Source organism: Peromyscus eremicus, chromosome 1 (genome assembly GCF_949786415.1).
Source record: "Peromyscus eremicus chromosome 1, PerEre_H2_v1, whole genome shotgun sequence".
NCBI classification, from domain to species: Eukaryota; Metazoa; Chordata; class Mammalia; order Rodentia; family Cricetidae; genus Peromyscus; species Peromyscus eremicus.
The window spans coordinates 81,772,198-81,797,872 of NC_081416.1; the positions used below are offsets into that span (position 1 = coordinate 81,772,198).

The following is a 25,675-nucleotide window of genomic DNA, read 5'->3' on the forward strand; positions in this document are numbered from 1 at the left end:
ATACACTTGGTCAAATCCACCTGCCCTCCCACCCCCACCCGCTATATTAAGCTGCGGCAGCAAAGGGCCATCCTCTGTAGGCTGCTCCAAGAACCTCCTGCTGTTAACCATTTCCCCCAGGCCCTGGACTGGCAAAGAGCTACCCAGCTGCTTAAGCTCAGATACATAAAAATGAAAACAAATGTTTTCTTCTTAGAGAACACTGACTACTGGGACCTTTACTGAACATGCATAAGTCAACCAAACAGTTCAATATCTCACCAAATGAAAAGAATTAACGTTACTATCAGATAACAGAGTTGGAATGCCAAAGGACAGAAGAGAATACAACTTACCTTGAGCAGACTCCCCTGCATAGGCTCAGAAAGCTGAGGACTGGATATTGAAGGCTCTGGATTTCTGCTTGTAATGAAGCTAGGGTTGCGTTTTACGTAAGCACTATGCTTTGTGACACCAGGACATTTGGGGACAGGCCGTGTACTAAGAGCGCTCTGTAAAGTTCTGTTCTCTTCTGTCACCAGCAGGATGTCGGTTCTGACTTTACTCAGTTTGCTGCTCGTTCTGTGAAGGTTGCAAACACAGTAGGCTCCTATTCCCTAAACGAGTCGTGCTCTTCAGAAAGCACTTCATGTTTCCTCTTGCTAATGTCTTAAAGCTGAAAACGTGTTGGAGCATACCTTCAGCACTTAAATTTGTTCTAAAGAAGTACATCTACTTCTAAGCTAAGAAGTAAATTCAGAGTAGGAGAGAGATGAACACCTGCCAATGATGAGATGATGCTATGCGCTCATAGTCTTTACTGAAGGGACCCTGGCGCACTTGAATATGTGACTCTGCCAGGCCTTGCCCTTCTTCCCCTCCCCCATTCCCTCTGCCTTGCTAAAAACCATTAGACTACATGCCTAAAGCTAAGCCATCAAGGCCTGTTCCCTTATTTGGGTACTTTATGCCAGTCTCATTCCTGAGGATAAGTACCAAAGTTCAGCAATCAAAAGCCCTCTTTGGTTCACCTAATTAACATGCCCAATCAAATCCTAGCCCATTCTAACACAGACCTCCCCTTTCCTTCCTCTTAAAAATTACACCTGCAAAGTCATTTGCTGCTGTTTTCTGCCTGAGTCAGAAAGCAGCCACTTTAACTTTTCCTTCCCACTTAATAAATGATCTCTCTGTGAAAACAGGTATTCGGGTGTGGTTTGTGCCTGATCTGGGGTCCAGAAGGAAGTCTGCACTGTTGGGGGTGTGTATCTCCTTCATTGACTATAATAACCATTGCACCCCAGGAAACCACAGCAAACTGTTGTGTGGTGATCCACAACAAATGTACACAATTAAAAAACAAAACTCACAAACTAACTAGAAATAGTTGTATGCAGTACAGCAGCTTCAGTTTCCAGAGCTGTTGGAAGAAAAGATTTTACGTTTTTGCTTCCCTTATCTACAATTCACCCACAACTTGGGGCACATTAAGCATTTGATACAGAGGGAAATTCAAAGGAGCAGCCTCTGGGACAGAAGATGGTTCTCCAGACGATTTAAAAACAAAATGGGCAGTTCCTGGAGCAGTTAGCATCTTATGTCATCTCAGGGATGGGACTTGCCCTTTCTTCCACACACCCACCCACCCGACACTGGCCCAGGAATTATGTTTAACTCCATGTAAACGGTATTTTGTTCATCACTGGGTTAACCTACCCCTAGGACTCAAGTCTGCCTTGATGTACAGCAGAACAACTGTAAAGTTTGTCACTAGGTAGCTCTAATGGTGACACCAGAGACAATGGACTTAGTGGTAGACAGTTATCTCCCCAAGAGCCAGAATGTGCCTGGAGGGGCAATGTTATTACTGCCAGTCCCTTTGGGTATGTTTCTAAAAAAGCAGTTAAATTGTTAATGTTTCTATTTGAAAGAATGGTAACATAATTTTATGATGATACAACTGTCTTAATTAGCTGAAAGACCAATCTGTCATTAGGAGGGAACAACACAAAAAACTAAAAATTAAAAAGGGGGAAAAGTGTTCTGCAGCCACACTGTAGGTTCATTCCCTGACATTATTTTCCAGTTATAATTTTTTTTTTTTTTGGTTTTTCAAGACAGGGTTTCTCTGTGTAGCTTTGCGCCTTTCCTGGGACTCACTTGGTAGCCCAGGCTGGCCTCGAACTCACAGAGATCCTCCTGGCTCTGCCTCCCGAGTGCTGGGATTAAAGGCGTGTGCCACCACTGCCCGGCTTCCAGTTATAATTTATAGCTTGCTTACACATCCTACTTAGTCTTATGAATCTGCTCCAGTGAAAATGACACACTAGAGACTCAAGTGAGTCTCTCTTTCCCGGCTTACTTGTGGAGCTTCTGTGCTAGCATCTTGCTGAGCTCCCGCTCTCTGACACAGCGCTGCTTGTATTCCTCTGCCTTTCTTGCGTTGGACTCTCCTTCAGCTTCCATTTTCTCAAGCTCTGATTCAAGAGTTTTAAGCCTGAGTTCCATTTGGCTCATTAGTGAATCATAATTACTATCTCTTAAGGCCATTGCATGTTTTTTGTCTTCTAATTTTGCCTATGGAAAATTAAAAAGATATACTTTAAAAATAATCACACTAAACACTCAAAATACTTGTTGTACTTGCTTTAGTTTTGAGGGATTGATTCCCAGAGTAATTTTAAATAAGTGAAATAAGATACCAGCATTTAAAATATCAATACCAACTCCATTAAATCCCACCATAAAATGACGCTGAACCTTGTTTGGTTGGGCTGGAGCATGAACCCAGGGCTTTCTGTTGCTTCTGAGCCACAAGTCTTGGTTCTGAATTATTCTCATGCTCACCCTTATGTAATCAGACAGTTCACAGAATAGAGTTGACTCAAATTTCAAAAAACCCTGAACAGCGTAACTTAAGAACAATTCAGAAGCATGGTGAAAGTTCTATATCCCGGTTTTCCTTTTTCCTGCCAGGGTCTTTTTTTCTGCTAAATTGTCTAAAGAGTTGAAAATGACTATTCTGAAAGATCAATTGTATTTTAATGATGGAAGCTGGAGTAATTAGAGGGGTTAACAGATGTCACATTCCTTCTAGAAATCTCCAATACTAGCTGTTATAAGACATGCAGAGGACATACACATCAGTTATGCTGCAAAAGTGGTTGGCTGTCTCATGGGTCTCCTCAATGATGGCTTCCTCTCTCTTCAGCCCCGCACTGACACCATCCATTTCTCCTCACGCTGACCTACCATGTTCTCTCGAAGCTGGTGTTGCAGGTTTAGTGCATCTTGTTCTAGAATCTTCTGGTCCTTGTGGAGCTTTTCGTATTGCTTTTGTGCTATTTTTATTGATAACAACTCCTGCTTGATGTATTTAAACTGTACATTCAGAGGTAGATATTTGGCGTTTATAATTTCCCATTTTTCTTTCAATTCATGGATCTACATGAATAAAGAAAATCCCACAGATGAGTAAAAAATGATTCAGGTTGGAAAAGTCTAATAGAAAAATGACAGCAAATTTTGATATAAATTCAATTGCAATACATTATAATTAATAGCAGAATCAGAATATAATCCATTGAAGTTTGAACAAAGTCAACAGAATGAAAGCTACAAAGAATCACCAAAGTATACTTTTAAAAAATAATATTTTTAATAATTCTTTGAGAATTTCATACAGTGTATTTTGAGGATACATACAATTCCTCAGTTCTTCCCAGATCCATCCTCACCTTCCTACCTAGCCAACTTGGTGTTCTCTCTCTCTCTTTCTTAAATCCATTGAGTCTAGTTTGTGTTGGCCAACTTCTCTTGAGTGTGGGTCCTGCTCTGGGGCACAGTCAATATGTCAGGGGTCATACCATCAAGGAAAACTGACTCCAAGGATGGACAGACAGTTTAATGCTTAAGGGAACTTGCAGCTCTCACAGAGGACCTGAGTTTGGTTCCCAGCACCTACCTGTTGACTCACAATCATCTATAATTCCAGTTCCAGGGGATCTGATGACCTCTGACCTGTGTAGGCACCAGGCATGCATGTAGTGCACATACATACATTAAGGTAAAACATTCATGCACATAAAATTGACTCCCTCTCTCCCAGCAGCTATTAAATGCCAGTAGCGTCTCAGCAAGAGTGAATCTTTGTGTTCACTTCCCTCCTCCATGATGCCTTTCACAAAAAACACTCGTCTTTGTCACAAGATCTCTGCTCTGCACTGGACCTCAAGCTTTTTTCTTCTGATTTGTTTTATTTCTTTCCTTTATAAAATTCACTCTTAGTAAAGAGGTTCAATCAGAATTCAGTTTCTAGCACTGTTATGCTGCCTCACCACTATCTGTAACTCCAGTTCTGGGGGATCCGATACCCTCTCCTGGTTTCCAAAGTCGCCAGGCACACAAGTGGTGCATGGACATACATGTTGGCAAAATACCCATACACATAAAATAAAATAATCTGTACTTCTTTCCTTCTAAAATATGAGACCTGTATTCAGAAAACCCAACACAAATGTCTTAAAGAAAGGAATCTGTGTTCCTGTTTGTGAGAAACATGTTTAGAAACACTAAATTACATGTCAGAGTTTAATGGGAAATGGGAGTTGGGAGCACAGATGAGGTATGTCGGATGAGGGGCTGTCATTTATGCGTAGTGACCATAGTAATTCTTAAGAAAGTACTTAAACATCATACCCTTGATAAGGGATCCATATAGGATAAAGGACTCCTACAAATAAAAGATAACACATTTTAAAACTGGAGATGTTGTAGAATGAACTTGTCTTCCCAGTGAGAAGTCACTCCAATACTTAGACATTAATAAAGGAAAAGTTCTTTAAAAATAGTTCACAACTGGTTCTGGCTAATGCACAAAAGGGAACTAGCCCTGAACAGAAACTCTCTTAGCTTATATAGTTTTATAGCTCCAGGTTACACTTTGAGCAACAAAACACGTTACAAAGTGACAGAAATTCTAAGGTTTGGTTGTCTGGACAAATTGGGAGATTTACAACGTAAAATACACTGTCACAGTTATCCTGAGAGAGACCAGGGCTGCTTCTCCCAGGCAGTTGCCAGCCAGGATTGTCCTGTTTGCTGGGCAGAATTATCTTCTTCCCGAGAAGAGGACCAGGGGTGCTACTTTAGCTAAATCCTACTTTGTGTAACTTAGTATTTCCTAAGAAGTTTGGTAGGTCCTTTATAACACCAGTTTACTATTCCCAGTTTCTACTATATCAGAGAATTGAAATAGGCATTTCTGCAAAGAAGTACACAAACCACTAATAAGCACATAAAAAGGCATGTACTCATACTGTCCCCTTAGTAAATAGGTAAGTGTAAACAAAACCTCCACAATGTGCATTTCATATCAAGAGGATGTGAACTTTTTCACTTGAATTGGTGAATAAGAGCATGGGTAAGGATATGGAGAAACCGTGACTCCTATTCAATGCTGTCACCTTGGGAAATATTGACACCTCAGAAGATTGAGCAGAGTTATCATATGACTAAGATATTGACTCCTAAAGAAAAAGAACCTAGGCTGGGCAGCGGTGGTGCACGCCTTTAATCCCAGCACTTGGGAGGCAGAGCCAGGCAGATCTCTGTGAGTTCGAGGCTAGCCTGGTCTACAGAGCGAGATCCAGGACAGGCACCAAAACTACATAGAAAAACCCTGTCTCGGGGGAAAAAAAAAGAACCTAGATCACCTTGTGATTCAGTCATGTGACATATTCCCACTAGGCAAAGTGATGGGAAGAGAGTTCCCTACAGCTGATCAGGAAAAGGGCATGAGCAATGCCTGCAGGGTACGTGGTTCCTTCATAGCATACTGAGAGCAGTGAGGTCATGCTTGTAAACCACTGCTACTATATCCAATCCCTCTGCCCTGCATCTGTTAAATGACTGGGCACATATGCATGTTAGTTATATCCCAATAAAACAGCTACCAAATGTAGAGGAAAAATGAGTAGGATCATTGTCTCTAGGGTAAACATTAGGATGAAATAGCTGTTTTCTAAAAGTACTTAGACCTTGAAAAAAACATTGTGGGGAACAGTGATTGTTTTCTGTGATTTGTAGAGCTGCTTTTCTGAAGGAGTTTTACAGCCTTTGCATGACTTTAGTCACATGACAATCCTGGCACACCTGGAGCGCCTTGTATTCTTGGGTCCTGCAGTACACAAAACAGACTGAAGTGTTATCACAGGGGTGTGATGTTTTCAGCACAGAACACAGAGATTAGATCAGGGGCTTTGGTATGAGGAACTTGTTTTACCCCCAAAACAACTCTGTGTAACAATCAACAAATTCGCTGCTCCTCGAAACTGTTCCTCCCTGCTGCCACAGGGCCTGAATTACATCTTGGAGTGACCTTCTTTCTTTGATTGTCCCATGCAACATAGAACACCGAAACCAAATAAAATGGATGCTATTCATGATTTAGTAGTTTGTGAGGGTGTGTACTGCTTGGCTTTACATACCAGCTTGAGTTCAACAGAACACCTTTTCAATAATTAATAATTAATTCTCATTAACACCAAGTGTCAACATTTAAGGACTTACATTTACTTTTTGTTTAGTTAAAATTACCTCATTTTTTAACATATCCACTGAAATGTTCACTTCCAGTTCTTTAGTTTTTAAATCTCCATGGCAACTAAATTCTCCATTTTCATGATCATTCAATTTCTTTCTCATTACTCCTAAGTGTTTCTTTATTCTGCAAAAGTGTACAGAGTCAATATGGGAAGTTTTTAAAATAGTAAATGCTTAACAATTTTTCAAATGGATTGTATGTTCTATAACATTTTTACATACATTATTTCTTTTAAAATGAACCTACACATTACGACCTCTTATTTGTTTCAACTTAAAATTATTGAAAGGATTCTAATGAAATTATAATCTTATATAAATAATATGAAGAAAATTATTATGTTATTTATGGCAGATAAAGAATAAAAACTGGTGCCAGGAGGTGGTGGCACACGCATTTAATCCCAGCACTTGGGAGGCAGAGGCAGGTGGATCTCCGTGAGTTCGAGGTTAGCCTGGTCTACAGAAACCCTGTCTCGAAAAAAATCAAAAAAAAAAAAAAAAAGAATAAAAACTATAACCATATACTGAATTGTTTTAACTATTAATATCTACTTTAGTATTATAGTACAAAACATTAACTAATTACTAACAATTAGGAATAACCCATAGATCATTAATCAAGGTATAGAGGAAAAATGTGGATATGTGTGAGCTATATGCAAATATACACCATTTTACATACAAGAATTGACTATCTGTAGACTTGGGTACTTTTGGAGGATTCTAAAACTAAACTTCTGCAGATACCAGGAGTGACTATATTTTAGTTGTATCTGTGTATATACAGATACATACAGATATCTATATATGTGGATACGTGTAAGTAACAAACAAGTTTAGCAATGTGTATACCTCATGTACAAATGGGTGACACCCACAGAAAAGGAATATATCTGCATGATATCATAATTGAAAAAAGAAACGCAAAAAGAAAATAAAAACCATATCAAGGTAATTTTGATAGCAGTGTTTTAGATAGGAAAAGGTTTGAATGATGAATGAAGGATGCTACCAGAAGAAGAAAAGAAAGAAAACTATCCTTACCCCCTCCTCCCAAGGCTCAGGGATCACTGTGGAAGAAGGCACAGAAAGACTGTCAGAGCCAGAGGCAGTGGATGACTAGAGTGAAACAGTGGTCATGCAGCACCGGGGGAGCTGCACGTCATGAACCCAGTGATTTTTGACAGCATTACAAGGCCTGCGTAAGCTCAAGCCAAACCTGTCTCAGCAAGGGAAGGAGAGGTGGACATTAAGCCACCCCTCTCTGGAGAGGGGCAATTAATAGCTGTTGGGAGACAAGAGTCCGCTGTCTTTAAGAGTGTGGACCCTGGAAGTCAACCACGCACCAGTGGGAGGGCACACATTCAAAAATATATGGGCAGCCCGAATCAGGGTGGATGGGTGAAGAAGAGAAGCTACAAAGTTGGGTGGGTGGGAAAGGGGAGGATGGATCTGGGAGGAGGAGGAAGGGTAAGTATCAAAACAATTTAGGAAGTCTTAAAGAATTAAAAAAAGAAGGAAAGAAAGAAAAGAAAAAAGAAAGAAAGAAAGAAAGAAAGAAAGAAAGAAAGAAAGAAAGAAAGAAAGAGAAAAATTCAAGGTAGATGAAGAAATGTACAGAGTCATGCCAAAGGCATCATCATTATTGTTTTCAGGATCATCAGAGAGTAAATATATTTTAGCATCCAAATTTTCAGATTGAGTTGTGAGTTTTGGTTGTTAAAACAGTTATAAAATTAATTCACATTTAGGTGTTAATGAAATCAATTAAATACATCTGTGAGTGAAGAGATCTGAAATATTAAAATCTTACTCGGTGAACTCCCTCTCTAACTCTTCATTTTTATTCTTCTTTTGGTCCAAAGAACACTTCAGAGATGGTATAATTTTGCTGAGTTCCTTTAGCTGTTCCTCTTTGTCTCTAGTCTTTGAAAAAATTATAAAAATTATTTAAAAAATCTTGATATGAACTATTTTTTCTTAAAAATATTATTTATTGCTGGGTGATGGTGGTGCACGCCTTTAATCCCAGCACTTGAGAGGCAGAGGCAGGCGGATCTCTGAGTTTGAGTCCAGCCTGGTCTACAGAGCGAGTTCCAGGACAGCCAGGGCTACACAGAGAAACCCTGTCTCAAAAAACAAACAAACAAAAACATTATCAAGAATAATATGCATTAAGGCAGGTCACCCAAATCACTATCTTATGAATTCAGTCAGACCTCCGATAAAGCAATGAGGGTTTTCACTACCAGCAGGAAGTGGCATCAGTACGGATAGATTAAATATTTGTATCAGTGGCACTCTTCTCATTTCCTGCAGCATTCCTGTCAGGGAAAGGAAAACATGAGACAGAGGTGAGCAAGAAGCTGACTCACCAAACCTGCACGTAGCTTCTGAAGCTCTGCAATTTTCTCCCCTTGCTCTTGTATTATAACTTCTGCCTCAGAACACTCAGCTTGAAGCCTAAAATGTATTTTATAAACAATTATTCTTACGGATGAATTTTTGATAACATTGTATAATGACAAAGGACTTAATTCTTAAAAAATTGAAAAGTAGGTAGTGTTTCATCTTCTAGCTGTGTTTTATAGAGAATGTCCAAGTTTTAGGTAAAATGAACAAATATCATGCAGCATTTTTCCTTTACAGTGTGGGGATTGAACTCAGGGTCGTGGGCATACAAAGCATGTTCTATTCATCCCATTGAGCTGTGTTCCCAGACCTAGGGAACATAAGCTTAAATGTCTCTTGATCCTCACAGAGCTATACTCATTGTAACTGAGATGATTTTTCACACTACACTGATAATTTGCTTTGTAAATACTCAGGTTATTTTGTATGATCCTTTAAATTATACTTCTGCAAGCGATCCTGCATCTTCTGAGAACTCTGTACAACTTCTCTTTGTTGATCCTGTGCCTCTTGCAACTAAAACGAAGAACCAAAAAGAAAATTTCACTAATATTCTAGTACAAACCTTCCCATCACGTTTTCACACTAAAATTATTTTTAAAATACTTATTTTATATGTATATATGTATGTGTATGTATATGTATGTATGTATTATGTGTGTGTATGTGTATGTGTGCTTCAATGTGTATAGATGCACCACATGCATGAAGATGCCTGTAGAAGCCAAAAGTGGGCACAAGATCCCCTGGAGCTAGAGGTAGTTACAGACAGTGTGAGCTACCCTATGTGGATGCTGGGAATGGAACCCAGATCCTCTGCAAGAGAAGCAGGTGCTCTTAACTGAGGAACCATCTCTCCAGGCCCCTCATGCTAGAATCTTGAGTATACAGCCATCAACCCTTTATCTGCATACTGAGGGGAACTTTTGTGCTATCACTGTGGAATTCACTGAGTTATTGCAAAAGGGATCTTATCCCCACCAAATCTAAAATACTATGATCTGAGTCATTGACCTGTCTTATGACGGACTAAAATATGGTATTCTTGTTTTGAAATCATATTTTCTCAGATACTCAAATGGACAAAACTGGCAAATGAAAAAAAAAGTTGAAATCCTATTATGGTGAATTTTTACATGTTCAAAGTACCACTTCCATTACAATTTTAACAATTCATATAGGCAAATATCTAGAGTTATGCAAGCAATGATTACAAAGTAACATGATCCTCTAGGATAGAAGTGGATGTTAAGGGAAAGTGTGAGAGACAGCTTCTGAGTGAGGTGCCAGGATGCCTGTGTGTGAGGCCCAGCTCCTGTTGCTAATAGCTATTGTCTTAGACAAATTAGCCTTCTGTGCCTTGGCTACCTCATCAGTAAGAGAGGGGTGATTACAACACTGGGCTTTATGGAGGGTAAGATTAGAAAATACGCATCAAGTAATTGGAAGAGTTTGAAAGACATAGGGAGCCATAGATAGCATGTGCTGTTGGCATCAGCACTGTGCTGTTCTCACACCATCCTGTCCTTTAGGCAGGTGGCATGTTCACAGAAGCCTTCCACACCAGCTGCATGGAATCTCTTTCAAGTCAGTGAAGGCAATAGCAAAAGGGAGGTCCTAGACACACGCCCAGGAAGTCACGAAACCTTTGTAATTGCACTGGCCCCTAATTCGTTTCTGTGCATACTAACTTCCGTTGGAGGTTCTCTCAGTAGGCAAACTGCACCTCTGGGGCGTAGTGTGCAGATGAGATGACTGTCAGAGGCATTGGGATTAACTGTGAATAAAGATTCTCTTTGTCTGTGTCAGCCAACACTCTGATGAGTGGCTGGTGGTTGCTATGGGTCATGTGCAAGACATGGCACATCAGAAGAGCTTCGGTGAGGACCTTTCTGTTGATGAATCACTACAAATTTGAACCACAGGTCAGCCTCCATTATAAAGGAAGGTGAATCTCACTTTTTCCATTGCTAGAAAAATATGAACATTTGGTAAATAATCCTCCAGTAAGTAGATGAAACTTTATATTTAAGTCTTTAACATAGATTTAGATGAAAACTCTTCTTACGTCGATGTCAGAAATTATTAGTATTGTATGAAGTACTTGATTTTATCCTAACAAATGTTGTTTTGTTTGCTTTGCTTTGTCTTTTCAGCACTAGGGTTGGAATCCAGGGCCTCACACACTAGGGAAGTGCCCACTAAGCTCTACCAACTGTTCAGCAAAGATATTTTAGTGTTTACAAGGAAAAGTGGCATGCTTAGCAAATATTATTTCCTCTTTAGGCAGTTTTATACGTTGACAAGATTAAGGCATAAAACAAAGTGAAATAAAACCAAATGAAGACAGCATACAAAATTAATGACTTAATTGTTCTGTACACACAAGGTAAAGAGAGTTGGAAGAATCTTCATGAAATAGTGAATTGTGAGTGAGTTCTGGATAAATGATGACAAATGCATAAAGTGTGGAACATGAAGAATCGCGATTAAAAGCAAGAGACAGTGAAATCAGCACACTCAACTCAAAGGATAAAATCCATAGCAAAGAAATAAAAACATGTCCACAAAACCATTTCGGCATTACAAATAAAGGCAAGAAGGGTCAGTGGCATGGAGGCCCTTCAGCTGGCGAGTGAGCATGTGGGACAGCCACACAACAGAATTCTATTCAACAACAGGAAGAAATGCAGTTTCGGTCCACCACTGATGACCTTGAAAACACCATGTGATAAAAACCCATCAAGAAAGACTGAATATTATAGGAAACTTCTAGAAGAGTGGGGGAATTATAAAGGAAACAATTTAGGCTAGTGGGAAGGGCTGGGAAAGAGGGAGGACCCAGGGAGAACGTGACAGGTAAGGGATTTGAAGTTATTCTTTACGGTGATGAAATATTCTAAAATTGATAGCGTGACCATTACATGACTCTGTGAATATACTAAGAGACCCTGAATTTGCCCTTCAAATGTTTCCCATAAACTGTATGGTGTGGCCATTGTGTCTCATCACAAACTCTCTACAAAGGCAGGGACAGGAATGAGAAAACTTTCTTCTCTATTTTTGGATACATAATATATATGTAATCTATTTCTATGCTTTTACACTGGGTCTAAAATGGAAGAAAAATGCCTGAGTTCAAATACTTACAATTGCAAAATAAAGTGTAGGTGTTTTTTCTGCATGTATATCTTTGCCTGGTGCCCATGGAGGCCCGAAGAGGGCACTGGATCTCCTGGAATGAGTTAGAGACAGTTGTGAGCCACCCATCTGTGGGTGTTGGGAGTCAAAGCTGGGTTGTCTTTTCCTGTTTCTTTTCTTTTTCTTCTTCTCTGTCTCTGTTTTTTTTTTTAATTTGAGGCAGAGTTTCTCTGTGTAGCCTTGGCTGTCCTGAAACTCACTTTGTAGACCAGACTGGCCTCGAACTCAGAGATTCATCTGCCTCTGCCTCCAGAGTGCTGGGTTAGAGGTATGTGCTACCATGCCCAGATGAACTTGGGTCCTCTGTAAGAACAGCAAGTGTTTTTAACCACTGAACCATCTCTCCAGCCCCAGCTGCATTTTCTGAGAGATGTGGTAGCCTTTCAGTGCAAGTGGACACAGAACTCTGGGATCAGAATGTCTTCATGGTGGAGCATGTGACTGCATGTATATCTGATGCAGTGTTGTTTTTAGAAACTCCATGTTTTCGCATAGGGATTATTTCTCTGTAAAGGAACTGATGAGTTGAAAACATGGTATCCGCCGGCTGCATGTGTCCTCTTTCCTTAGTAGCTGCTGTAGCAAAGTAGGAAGCACCCTTCCAGATGAACATAACAAGGGCATGGAGTCACTGTCACAAACTAGAAAACCCATCATTGGTGGCAAGGGTTTTGTGATCATAGGAAATCAGCTCCTGTGAGAAACAGTCAAGCTTTGCTTGGGTGAGGCTATCATGAATGTTACTATTCAACTGCTGCAGACTGAGCAATGGGAAAAACATGCCTCTATCATCCCTGAATGTGTTATGTATGTCCACAGATGGTTGGAGAGATGGCTCAGTAGTTAAGAGTACTTGCTGTTCTTCCACAGGACCTAGGTGTGGAGACCCACAGAGGCTTCCTAGTGAGAACTTACTCAGGACAGAGAATCTGAGCTTGCTTTACCCAGCAGGGCTGCATAATGAGATGACTTGACCACGGGTGTGGTTACCAGGTGTTTGGAAGGGTCTACACTTGGCTGTACAGTGTGCTTTGATCTTGCAAAGGGGAGGTCTTTTGCCCCTCCCCTTGGTGTACTATAAAAAGCTCTTTTGAACAAACTTCGAGGCTGTTGGATATTGACCTAGGCCCTCCCGAAGCTATCCTGTGTCTCTCTCTTTCTCCTCCTCATTTAGGTCTATCTTTCTACCTAATATTTCCTCATTCCTCTCTTCTCCACACAAGAAACCTTCGATAGGTGGAGCAGGTCGGAGGTGGACTCCCACACCTAGGTTTGGTTTCCAGCACCCACATAGTGTCTTACACCCATATGTAATAGCAACAGGAATCAATACCCTCTTATGGCCTCTGTGGGCACCAAGCATGCATGTAGTACACATATACATGCAAGTAAAAACACTCGTACAAATAAAATAAGAATTAAAAAAAGGAAATCTAAAAATTCTCTGTATTTTGTACCATGCACATAGTTTCCTTTCTAAAACATGCACATTCACATACCAACACACTAGTCATCTGAAAACGACTGATGACAAATGTCTGTGCTCTGGTTTTCTTTTGTGCATTTAACATCTTCTGTTTGCCAAGGTGATTTTGCAAAATGCAACCTTGTAAGAGTCTGGCATTTGGTTCTCTAAAAGCTGAGTCGGTGCTGTTTTCTTCCTCATGGTTTAAATGTATGCTTCATGAAGGTTTAATCCCACATCATTGGTGGCAAAAAGCCTAAAAGCTTAATTAAATGTAGAACTTTCGAAAATCTATGCAAAGAAAGTAGCTAGTTAATGCTCAGGGACCATCACTCCACATGAACGAACCATAATCTAACTGTGTAAGACATAGGAACCTTGTCACAGAGCAAAAACAGTTTCTTCACACAGGCACAGACACTACTGTGAAGTGAATTTCTTTATGAAACACAGGACAAGTTTCTTTATAGTTGTAAAGCTAATGAGGCTGTGTTTTGACATAAAAAATGGCCCAATTAACATGTATGATAGTTCAATCATAAAACTCCTCATTAATTACTCCCAGATTTACTGTAGCTATTTAGCTATAAGTGTCATTATTTCATTTTAGGGTGAGGTGACATTTCCTTTATGTGCCTGTGTGTGTATACATGCATGTGCAGGGGTCCCTGGAGGCAAGAAGAGGGTATCAGATGCCCTGGAGCTGGAGTTACAGGTGGTTTTAAAACAGCCAATGTGAGTGCCAGGAACTGAACTGGGGTCCTTTGGAAGAACAGTATGCTCTTAACCACTCAGTCATCCATCCAGACCCTGAAATAACATTTTTGTTAAACACTTATGTAATAAGACCGTGGACCTCATGACAATGTTTTGGTCAGCAATGGACCATACACACAACAGTCATGCAGGTTATACTGCCTAATGATATACATACATATATACATATTAATCAGAGATAGTATAGCTAATACTGATGAAATAAAGTCACACACATTAAGGATAATTCATAGTAAGCAATTTATTACCTGATTCAAAGTCTGTTTTGCTTTTGCGTGCAGGATCCTCAGAGCCATGTCATATTGTTGGTTTCCAGTATCTCCAGCATAAAGCCCGTCTTTTCCTGGCAACTGCGTCTTCACACTTTCATGCTCTTTCTTCTCTTTTTGCTTGACTGAAACTCTGTGGTTAAATATACTTAACTTAAAATCCATTCTTTTGAAAACAAAATGTCCACTGCTTGACCTTGCTTTTCATTACCCTAACAAGTCAATATCCTGACTTATTATCCTAATATCTACGTTTCAGTACTTTTTATGGATCTCATGTTTTCAATTTCTCACTTTAATTGTTTCCAGAAATCATATATATTGGGAAGGTAATAATGAAGGGATGTTTTCTTGACTGATAAGTTTCTGTTAAGTGAAACTTTGGTAGTTATTTTGGAAAAGCCATCTTGAAACTATTCAGCAATTTGCCACATTGAAAATGATTGTTTATACATAATTTGACATAATTTTCTACATAGCCCCCTAATAAAAACAAGTAATGGAAAATTAATTCCTAAAAGTTATTGCTTGCAAACAAGCATGTGAGTTAATTAGAAATAAAATTTTATTTTTATAAAACATTACATGTACCCCTCAAAGCCTTCAAACAATGAGCATATGCATATTACTAAAATTCAAGGCAAGACTAGGGAGTCTATTTTAACTTTTACTAATGCCTTCAATTCATCTTATTATTATTTTGATAAGCAATTTAAAAATCAATACAAGATCAATTGATTCAATAATAAAAAGTACCCTGTTTTTTCAACAAATAAGTTGGATTTATTTTATCAATGAGAGAGATATTGAATAAATTAATCAGTCATCTACTTTATTTAGTACAGATTAAGAACAAAGAACTTGATGATAGTTGTGACCCTGCATAGCTCCCTTGGGCGTGTTCATAGGGGATGGGCCCAATGGCTGGTCAATCCTGGTGAACAAACATTTACATCCAAGCATCGGAGATTTTGTTTATCTCTAACAGGACTGGTTAGCAGACTATTTATCTTTGGGGTATTTTGGGGGCTGTACTCTCTTAGCTAAATTCTCCCTTTTAAATGGCTCCTAAGCAAATTTATCAACACATCCTTTATACCATTGATTCTCTTACCTTGAGTTTCCTCTACATCATTCCTTAAAAAAAAAAAAAACATGGAAAGGACTGCCAAATTCTTATTGCTGAATAAGTAACAAGACTCCTATGTAGTAGGCTCCTATAGAGCCATTAAAATCGTGACTTGCAACAATATGCACCTAATTATTAAAAAATATGTAGGGGCAATGGCCTGTTACGCTTTTTGCAAGGATTTCACACTTCACAAGACAAGGAAGTTTTTTCCTATTCAAAACCCCAGAGGGGTTGGTTACATAGTCAGCAGTTAGTTACATGAATCCTCTTCCCCAAACATCTACGTAGAAAGTAAGTCTTCATCAAAACCAATCATCCTCAAACTGCAGAGCTCTTCCCACTCCAGGCCTTGGTGATCTAACCTGGATCTCACTGGCTCTGTTTTCTTTATCTCTTCTTTAGCTACATTGTTCCCAGTTTTCCTTGTACGCAGCTCCCAGGGCTCATCCTCAGTTTCTGTTTGCTGTCTGTTAGAACACAGGTCGGCCTCTGTAAGACAGTGGTCACTTTTTTAAAAAAATTGAAAATAGATTTTTTTATACTATATATTCTGATCATGTTTCCCCCTCCCCCATCTTCTCCCAGATCCTCCCCTCTTCCCCACCTATCTAACTCCACACCATCTTTCTGTCTCTTTAGAAAACAAGCAGGCAAATAAAAAGCAAGCCAAATCCCACAGCCTGCAGTCACGCATCCTCACAGTTCTCTCTGGGATAGAATTAAGCAGTCTGTGCAGTGACTTGACAGCTCTTAATTCATGTTTCTAGTCTCTTCCATGCTCCTTGTCACGTTGAACTAAATCATGTGATGTGAAACTTCCTGCCAGATATCCCTGAAAGGATCAAGCAGATGCCATAACAGGCTGTTTAGTTTTTTCTTAGAGATCAGGCCTCAATTACAGTTTCCTGACACAGAGCAAGCAGTTTCTGGGAGGGCCATAAAACAAAAGACAATTAATCACTGATGCCCCTGCCAGCAGGAACAGGGAGATAGGACCCACCAAGCCTGGGTCACTGAGCCAGCACCCACAGTCAGTAGTGCTAGGCCAGCCAGTCTCCATGGCAGCTCAGGACAAAGCTTAAGACTTGTCAAGGCCGGCCCCAAAATGGATAACTGTAATCCTCAACTAACCCTAGCCAATTAAAAATTACTAACATGATTGCCACTTGCATAAACCAATCCTGAGTCTGTTCCTATGTAGTCTGTAGACCCTAAGACCTTGCTTTACTCCCTATAAATACCCTGCCCCATTGCTACTTGGGGTCTCTCCAGAGGCCCAAGTTAACTCGAAACAATAAAAAGGCTCTGCTTTTGCATCAGATTTGGTCTCTTGGTGGTCTTTGGGGTTCCGGACTCTGGGCACAACAATCCTTCCTCTTGCGAATTACATAAGTCTGATCCTTCCTTTCTTCTTGGATTTTGCTCAGGAAAGTTCTCTGAAGGCTGCTCATGACAACCCTCTCTTTCTCTTCCTTATTCTCACTCTTTTGTTATATATATATATATATATATATATTTATTTATTTTTTGTTTTTTTGAGACAGGGTTTCTCTGTGTAGCTTTGTGCCTTTCCTGGAGCTCACTCTGTAGACCAGGCTGCTCCTAATGACATCTCTCCTCTAACAAGGCTGCACCTCCTAATCTTTCCCAAACAGTATCAGCTGGGGACTCAGTATTCAAATAGATGGACCTCTGGAGGCCATTCTCATTCCAGTCACCACACATGCCTTCCTCTATTGGTTCCTGCCTCACTGGACCTGAAGCTTGCAGTCTCAGCTAGGCTGGGGCCTGTGAGCTCCTGGGACCCACCTTGTCTCCATCTTGCCAATCTGGTGTTCAAAGTATATGCAATCATGCCTGGATTCTTATGTAGGTGTTAGGGATTAAAATTCAGGTCCTCATGCTTGCAAAAAGAATGTAATTGATAAAAGGAATGTATCCAAAATGTAGAAACAAAAAACTCATGAAGCTCAACAAACAACAAACAACCTAACTTAAAAAATTAAAAGAAAAGACTTGGAATGAAAATTCCCTAGGAAGATGCATTGATGAAAACCAACCCATTCTCATCACCGGCAGCCATTGCAGCCATTCTGATATGCCCAACAGACACCCACTGGAGCCCTCCAGTACTGTGTGTGAAGGAAGGAAGGAACGTGAATGCCATATTCTGTTGATGTAAGGGGAAAACACACAAATATTTTAAAAAACAACAATTTGGCAGTTGCTTTTTAAAAGGAATATTTTATTTTTACTTATTTATTTTTTGTATTTTAAAAGCCAAATATATTGAAAAGAGATTGTGCTTACAATAAGTACACATAGTGAAGAAACACCACAACGAAGCCAAATAGAAAGGTACATTTGAGAAGTTCAAGGGCAGAAGGGGTTCCTTGTTTTTTCTCCAAAATATAGGAAGGAAAGGAAGCAGGTATCACAATTACTTTCTCAGAGGAAGGTTTCTGTTAGTGGAAGTGATTGACACTGGCTTTTCCCTCCCTTGTCCTGGGCAGTCATTCCTTCCTTGCCTTCAGAGAGGCAGTTAATCTGCTATGTAGCAGCCATACATCAGGGCCACAACCAGGGCTGAGATGATGGGATCACCCGGTGGTCCACCAAACGGAATTAGACTGTGCAGTAGTAATGAGAGCTTCCGAAGGCTTGACTGACTTTGGCCTGTTATCCGGATGGAGCGCCCCTTCCCCATGGTGTACATTTTGAACAGTTCTGCATCAGTAGAGTGCCCAACATACTCAACGTTCTTGGTAGCATCACCCCGGCTTGCTTGCTCTCTTTGGACTTCATCCAGAAACTTAGTTAAGTTGTACACCTTGTGGTGCAGAGCTACCCCCATGTTCTTGCTGTCTTTGTGTTTCTGAATCTCTTCCAGGGTGTAGTACTTCACAGCCCTGTCTGCCTGCTGGGACACTGCAGAACAGTGAGCCTCTTGGGCTCTGTAAATACATCCATGCCAGATGGTGTTCAGGTCACCTATTTTCATTTTTAATTATGTGTGCGTGTGTGTGTGTGTGTGTGTGTGTGTATACATGTGTGCCTATGAGTGTGTGTATATGTATGCACATGCACAATAGCGCAGTGACCTTAGAGGCCAGAAGAGGGCACTGGACCCCTGGAGCTGGAGTTACAGGTAGTTGTGAGCCTCCTAATGTGGGTGCTGGGAACCGCACTTGGTCCTCTGCAAGAGCAGTGTATGCTCTTAAACATCTGAGCTGTCTTTCCAGCCCCAATTAGGCAGTTTCTTTTCTTTTCTTTTCTTTTTTTTTTTTTTTTTGAGACAGGGTTTCTCTGTGTAGTTTTGGTGCCTGTCCTGGATCTCGCTCTGTAGATCAGGCTGGCCTTGAACTCACAGAGATCCACCTGGCTCTGCCTCCCGAGTGCTGGGATTAAAGGCGTGTGCCACCACCGCCCGGCTGGCAGTTTCTTAATACAAAATATAAAGGACAGTAAAGAAGCTTATGGGCATTTGAGTTGTTAACATCTTGATTATATAGTTAAATATGTGTTCAACATATGTCATAACTTACCAGATAGCATACTTTCTATATGTGTGGTTTATTGCTTCCAATAATGCCTCAGTAAAGCTACTGAAATCAGGAAGCTTGGGACAAGGAAACAGTTCTATCATCATAACCAGTGTCTCTGAAGGAGACAGAACACAGATGCTGGAGTAAGCCAGAGGAATGAATGATCTTTAACCTCTTAGCAACCAGCAGGCATGGATGTGTTCTAAGCAAGGGACTAACACAATCAGACAGGAATTACTAATGCTGTGGGGCTGTGGTTGCAGAATAGGACAGGTGGGGTGGCAGGGAAGATCCCAGTGCTACTTCAGCATTACAGGCAGAGACAACACAGTCTGCTGTGAATACAGCATAGGCTTGGATAGAAGTAGAATCAACAAAAAGACTTGGAGTGCCGCTCACATTAAAGAACAGAAGGAGCAATCATGACTCTTTTATGGAGAGTGTGTATTTGCTCTTGTTCTATTTTAATAGCAGACACACTTTGGGCTCTTAATCAGGAGCACCTTGTAAAGGACAGAGTTAAGTTCCTAGTACCCACACTAGGTTATGCACAACTGCCTCTAATTCCAGCTCTAGAGACCTCTGACTCCTCTGGCCTCCTTAGACACCTGCACAGACATGTATATACTCACATACATATACATAGTTAAAATTTAAAAAATCTTACAATAGTACTGTTGTTTGTTTTTGCTTTTGGGGGCCTGCCACCTAGCTCCCAAATAAATTATACACGGAGGCTTATTCTTAATTATAAATGTCTGGCCTTAGCTTGGCTTGTTTCTTGCCAACCCTCCTTAACTTATCCTGTCTACCTTCTGCCTCTGGGCTTTTCCTATTCTCTTACTTCTGTAAATCTTACTCTTACTCCATGGCTGGCTGTGTAGCTGGGTGACTGGCCCCTGGGTCCTCCTCCTTCTCTGGCTACTTCTTCTTTTCTCCCAGATTTCTCCTTCTATATATTCTCTCTGCCTGCCAGCCCCACCTATCCTTTCTCCTGCCTTGCCATTGGCCGTTCAGTTCTTTATTAGACCATCAGGTGTTTTAGACAGGCACAGTAGCATAGCTTCATAGAGTTAAACAAATGCAACATGAACAAAAGTAGCACACCTTACAATAATATTCTACAGCATAATATCAAACACATTTTGACATGAACAGCACTGTAACATATCAGTATTTTATGGTTCAATGCTCAGCAATGTATACATATATTCCTGAAATATATTGAAACGTCCCTAACATTCCATTCCATTTAAGTTGATTTCTTGGGAACGTGTCAACCATGCTGGTGAGGGAAATGAGTAGGCTAACTGCAGATCTCCACCTCTCTTTCCTCTCCTCCAAATCCAATACCACAGTCCAACCCCTGTCTCTGTACTAGACCACCTGCTGCAGTCTCTCCCTTCTCTCTGCCTACATTTCCAGCAGGTCATGTAGATCTTTTCCAACCTTCCTCCACACTCATCTTGTTATCCCAGCCCCTAATCCCAGTTCCATATTCCCTGGGTATGTGTTAGCCAAACCTGCCAGAAAAGCAAGTAGGCCAGTGAAGCAAGTAGGTGAGCTTTGGATCTTCACTCTCCCAACTCTCCTCTGAATCCAGCCCCCCAGTCTCAGCCCCAGCTCTGCAGCAGACTACCTGGTATGGCCTCTTCTCACTATCTGCTGCCATTCCCAGGGGACTAAGCAGATCCTGATAGAGCACCCTCCCTGCTGCAGACTCCCTTGGCTCCCCTCAGCCCATCTTCAATACCCAGAAACATATATTACCCAGAGCCTCTGTGGCCACACCTATCAGGATCCTAGAAGAATTCCCTACCAGGTAATACACAGCCACCACATCCTTCTAAGAACCATAGAGGGCAACAGAAACCAAGGAACAGATCACCCACCCAACAAAGACGAGAACAGCTACTAACGCCTAGAATTAGACACCAGCATAAAATTATAATCAATTAATAGCCAGGATTGTATATCTCCACTAGAGCCTGGAAACTCTATCACAGCAGGCCCTGAGAAATGCAACATACCTGGAGCACAAGACTAAGACCTTAAAATAGCCCTTATGAATATGATAGGGGTCCTTAATGAGTAAATGAATAAATCCCTTAAAGAAATCTATGGAAACACAAACACACAGTAGAAGGAAATGAATAAAACAGCTCAAGACTTTAAAGTGGAAATAGAATCAATAAAGAAAACTCAAACTAAAATAAAGCTGGAAATGAAAAATTTAGGAACTCGTACAAGAACCTCAGAGCCTCACTAACAGAATATAAGAGATGGAAAAGAGAACCTCAGGTATTGAAGACACAATAGGAGAAACTGTTACCTTGCAAAGAAAATGTTAAATCTAAAAAAAAAAAATCCCCCCAAAATTAAAAAACAATCTCTCCACTGAATGCAAAAATAAAATAAAATAAAATAAAATAAAATAAAATAAAATAAAATAAAATAAAATAAAATACAGGTACAAAACATCAGGAAATCTGGGGTACTATGACAAGACCAAATCTAAGAGTAAAAGGAATAGAAGAAGGAAGAAGAAACTCAGGTCAAAGGCACTGAAAGTATATTTAACGAAATCATAAAAAAAAAACCACTATGGAAATCAGTGTGGTGGTTCCTCAGGAAGATGAGAATCCATCTACGTCAAGATCTAGCTATGCCACTCTTGGGCATATACCCAAAGGATGCTTCATCCTAGCATAAAGACACTTGCTCAACTGTGTTCATTGTTGTTCTATTTATAATAGCCAGAAATGGGAAATAAACTTGATGTACCCCAACAGATGAATGGCTAAAGAAAATGTACATTCACACTGTGAAATATTACTCAGCCATTAAAAATTGAAATCATGAAATTCACAGGTAAATGGATGGAACTTGAAAAATTCATCCTGAGTGAAATAACCCAGACCTAGAAAGACAAATATCGTAAGTATTCCACTAGCTGTTAAATCAATGATAAGCAAGTTACAATCTGTAGAACTACAGAGCGTAGCTATAAAGTATGGGACTGGTGTGTGGCAGATAGGTCTCCCTGAGAAAGGGAAATAGAATAGGTAGTTATGCATGAATTCTGGCTGGGGGCGAGGGGCTGGAATGAGAGGATCAAGTGGAGAGAGGGAGGGAAAAGGAGGATGAGGGAGGGAATATGGAGAAAGACACCTGAAAGGAAGGGCCATTTGAGGGGTAGTATGGAAACCTAACACAGTAGAAGCTTCCTAAATATATGCATACATGAAGGAGATCTAAATGAAATCACCAAATGACAGGGGAGACAGAGCCCCAACGGAACACCTCTTATCACCAAGTGAAGCTTCTAGTACCAGGCTTGGGTACATCTAGTTGAGTTGTTGGCCATAGGGATCCTGTGAAAATCCCCAAACAATCCAGGCTGTTGCCAAGACGATAGGTTGCTCTACACAAACTGACAGCAAGGTCTCAAATGCTGAAGATAACACCTACAACTCATTGCACATGGAAAGGTCGAGCTGGTGCCTACTATACAGAGCCTTCACTCTTATGTTCTAGCATCTTTGGTACAGGAAAGTACCACTGAAGACTATCAAAGAAGAAATGTAAACACTGCAGGCTACAAAAGAAGAAATGTAAACACTAACCCAAGCACCAACCCTTTGGTCTACAATGGTGTCCTGCCTGCAAGACACATCAGGGCAATGGCGGCATAAAGCTTGTGTGAATTACCAACCAATATATGATTTGACCTAAGGCCTACTCCATGAATTGGAACCCATACTTGACATTGCTTGGGTAACTAAGAACCTGAGACTAGACAGCCCAGGGACAAAGGGTAAAACCAATAAATACTGTTCTAAAAACAAGCAAACCAACACAACAATAAAATGACTCCTAATGATATTCTGCTATACTCATAGGTCAGTGCCTTGTTCAGTCATCATTAGAGAAGCTTCCTCCTGCAGCAGATGGGAACAAATATAGAGACCCACAGCCAGACAATGTGCAGAGAGTGAGAGACTTTGGAACACTATTGTATTATATTTTATTTTTATCCCTTAGGAGCCTACTTGTTTTCTAATGGAAGTCAGAAAAAGAGTGGATTTTGATAGGAGAGGAGGTGGGGAGGAACCAGGAGGAGTAGAAGGAGGAGAAACTGTAATCAGGATATATTATGTGAAGAAAAAAAAATCTATTTTTCAATTAAAAAAAAAGTTATTTGCATAGCAACCCAGTACCATGATAATGAGGGCCAGGCAACTCACCATCCTCTGAGCATGGTCCAGACACCTGACTTAGGTCATGGGCGTCTTCCATAGCATTCATTTCTCTTCTGATCTGTAATACAAACCACACTAGGTCACAGTGTTCTCAGATAGTGATCTAAGCAGAAATGTGGGCATTTCTGAAAAGGACCGATTTTTTTTGGTCAAAGGGTAGCTTTATCACTGGCTTCTGGTTCTAATCTCTCTTTTCAAGCAAATGTCTTTACCTTACCAGAAGGTTCTAGCCTTCATTTTTATTTGATGTGCACGGGTGTTTTGCCTATATGTCTGTCTGTGCATACACATTAAACACAATGCAGTGGTATAGACACTGCATTGGGTCTGGCTATCAGATAAACGGGTAAGGAGCCAGTCACTCAAGGTCTGATCTTTGGTTTGTTTGTTACACTGAAATTTGATCCCTTTCTGCTTGATGGGTGGCTAACCCCTGTGCTAGCAGACAGGGCCAAGGAGCATTTGCTCAGCCCCACCTGCTGTTAAATCTCTTTTCCGTCTTGCAGTCTGTGGGTTTCTGGCACCTAAGTTGGTAACTGAAGTGACAGTGGGACCTACTTTGAGGTGGTTACTGTCTTTGGGTTTCATCTCCTTGAGGAGTTCCTTCATCCTCTCCCTAGGCTTCCTCTCTGCTGTCTTCAGCAAATAGAGACCCCTGTGAGAACATGGTTGCTGTGCACCCTGGCAGTTAACACTGTGACGGTGCCCACAGGGTACTGCATGCAGCGAGGCTGAACCTTTGTGGCACTGTTCAGCCTGGCTTTAGCAGTTCTCACTCTTTTCCAGATCACACTGTTGGTGGATTCTGCTGGTGGAATGTGGAACTGTCCTGGGGCCTGAACAGCCCCTGCAATGGGTGAGGTCTGTGGCATTTCTACTCTCTTTAGTTGGCTCTTCACCTGAACCTGAAAATTTGCTGCCTCCAGACCCTTTTCTCCCACGAGCAAAGCGATTTCCTGGGCTGATTCTTCCTAGTGGTCAGAATGCACTCCCTTGATGTCATTCCTCTTGGTGAAACCATATTCTTATCTTACACAGGTATTGTTTCCTAAGTCTTCCTTACTATGACCTTCTTATTTGTACAGATGGGAATCGCCTCTGTGAGGCCACCCAGGCTACTGCCCCCTGCAGAGTGCCCATGGAGCCAGGTGTGGGGTGGGCAGTGCTGAGGGTGGTTGCCAGGTTATGGTGATGCTGGTGGGCAGAAGCTGTAGCTCCTCCCAGGAGGATATGACGAGGCCAGACTCTTGCCCACTGTAGAGGGCTGCCTAGGGCACTGTGGGGTGTGCTCTGTTCCTACTTCCAAATATGGTTTTGATTTTAGCAATACCTTGTGCTTTTCCTTTGATTTTCTCTTTGCAGGCCTGAAAAGGAAGAACATAGAATCCTTTCAGACAAATGGCAGTTGTAAGATGAATTGCTAACTGGTCTTGTTAATAAAAAACATGGAGCCAGATATTGGGGTAAAAACTGAGAGACCAGGGAAGCAGAAAAACGTCAGCCAATGTTCTTACTACTAGAAATCCTCAGCCAAAGAGAGCCACTTCCTGTATACTCACACCTATATCTTTTCTGTGTCCTGCCGTCTCACTTCCTCTCTCTGCTCAGCTACATCACTTCCTCTTTCTGCCCACCTCTGTCACTTCCTGTCTGTCTGTATAGACCTCCAGACCTCTATGGTTAACTAGTGCTGGGAAATAAAGGCGTATGCCACCATACCTTGCTCTGTTCCCAGTGTGGCCTTGAACTCACAGAGATCCAGATAGATCTCTGCCTCATGAATGCTAGGATTAAAGGTGTGTGATACCACTGCCTGACTACTATATTTAATACAGTGGCTGGCTTTTCCCTCTGATCTTCAGATAAGCTTTGTTGGGGCAGACAAATAAAATATCACCACATGCAGTTGTCATTAAACTCTCCTGATCATGAAGTTTACAGGCTGTTTATAGTCATTTTCTATAAGGCATTTGAGTGTAAACAGAAAATTAACTTTCTCTATTTCCAGAAAAAGTAAGCACTGCTGC

At 40.8% G+C, this 25,675-nt stretch overlaps 1 protein-coding gene and 1 pseudogene across 2 annotated transcripts in view; both read right to left on the minus strand.

Moving 5' to 3' along the window:
• The window catches only part of LOC131914922 (ankyrin repeat domain-containing protein 26-like), a 35,562-nt gene extending 10,217 nt beyond the window's left edge, over positions 1 to 25,345 (minus strand). Inside the window, exons 1-12 of one of the 2 annotated variants that reach the window (XM_059267722.1) lie at positions 25,208 to 25,345; positions 24,979 to 25,012; positions 23,634 to 23,706; positions 16,204 to 16,330; positions 14,689 to 14,842; positions 9,443 to 9,513; positions 8,961 to 9,048; positions 8,399 to 8,511; positions 6,577 to 6,706; positions 3,232 to 3,423; positions 2,342 to 2,556; positions 336 to 561 (exon numbers count right to left, since the gene is read on the minus strand). In XM_059267722.1, coding sequence (XP_059123705.1) covers positions 336 to 561; positions 2,342 to 2,556; positions 3,232 to 3,423; positions 6,577 to 6,706; positions 8,399 to 8,511; positions 8,961 to 9,048; positions 9,443 to 9,513; positions 14,689 to 14,842; positions 16,204 to 16,330; positions 23,634 to 23,694 — 1,377 coding nt within the window. In that variant the 5' untranslated portion in view covers positions 23,695 to 23,706; positions 24,979 to 25,012; positions 25,208 to 25,345. Of the gene's footprint in view, positions 1 to 335; positions 562 to 2,341; positions 2,557 to 3,231; positions 3,424 to 6,576; positions 6,707 to 8,398; positions 8,512 to 8,960; positions 9,049 to 9,442; positions 9,514 to 14,688; positions 14,843 to 16,203; positions 16,331 to 23,633; positions 23,707 to 24,978; positions 25,013 to 25,162 lie in introns of both variants that reach the window. The other variant, XM_059267732.1, reaches the window with a different exon arrangement.
• LOC131895203 (cytochrome b5-like) lies at positions 18,384 to 18,842 on the minus strand (annotated as a pseudogene).
• Positions 25,346 to 25,675: the final 330 nt, after the last annotated feature.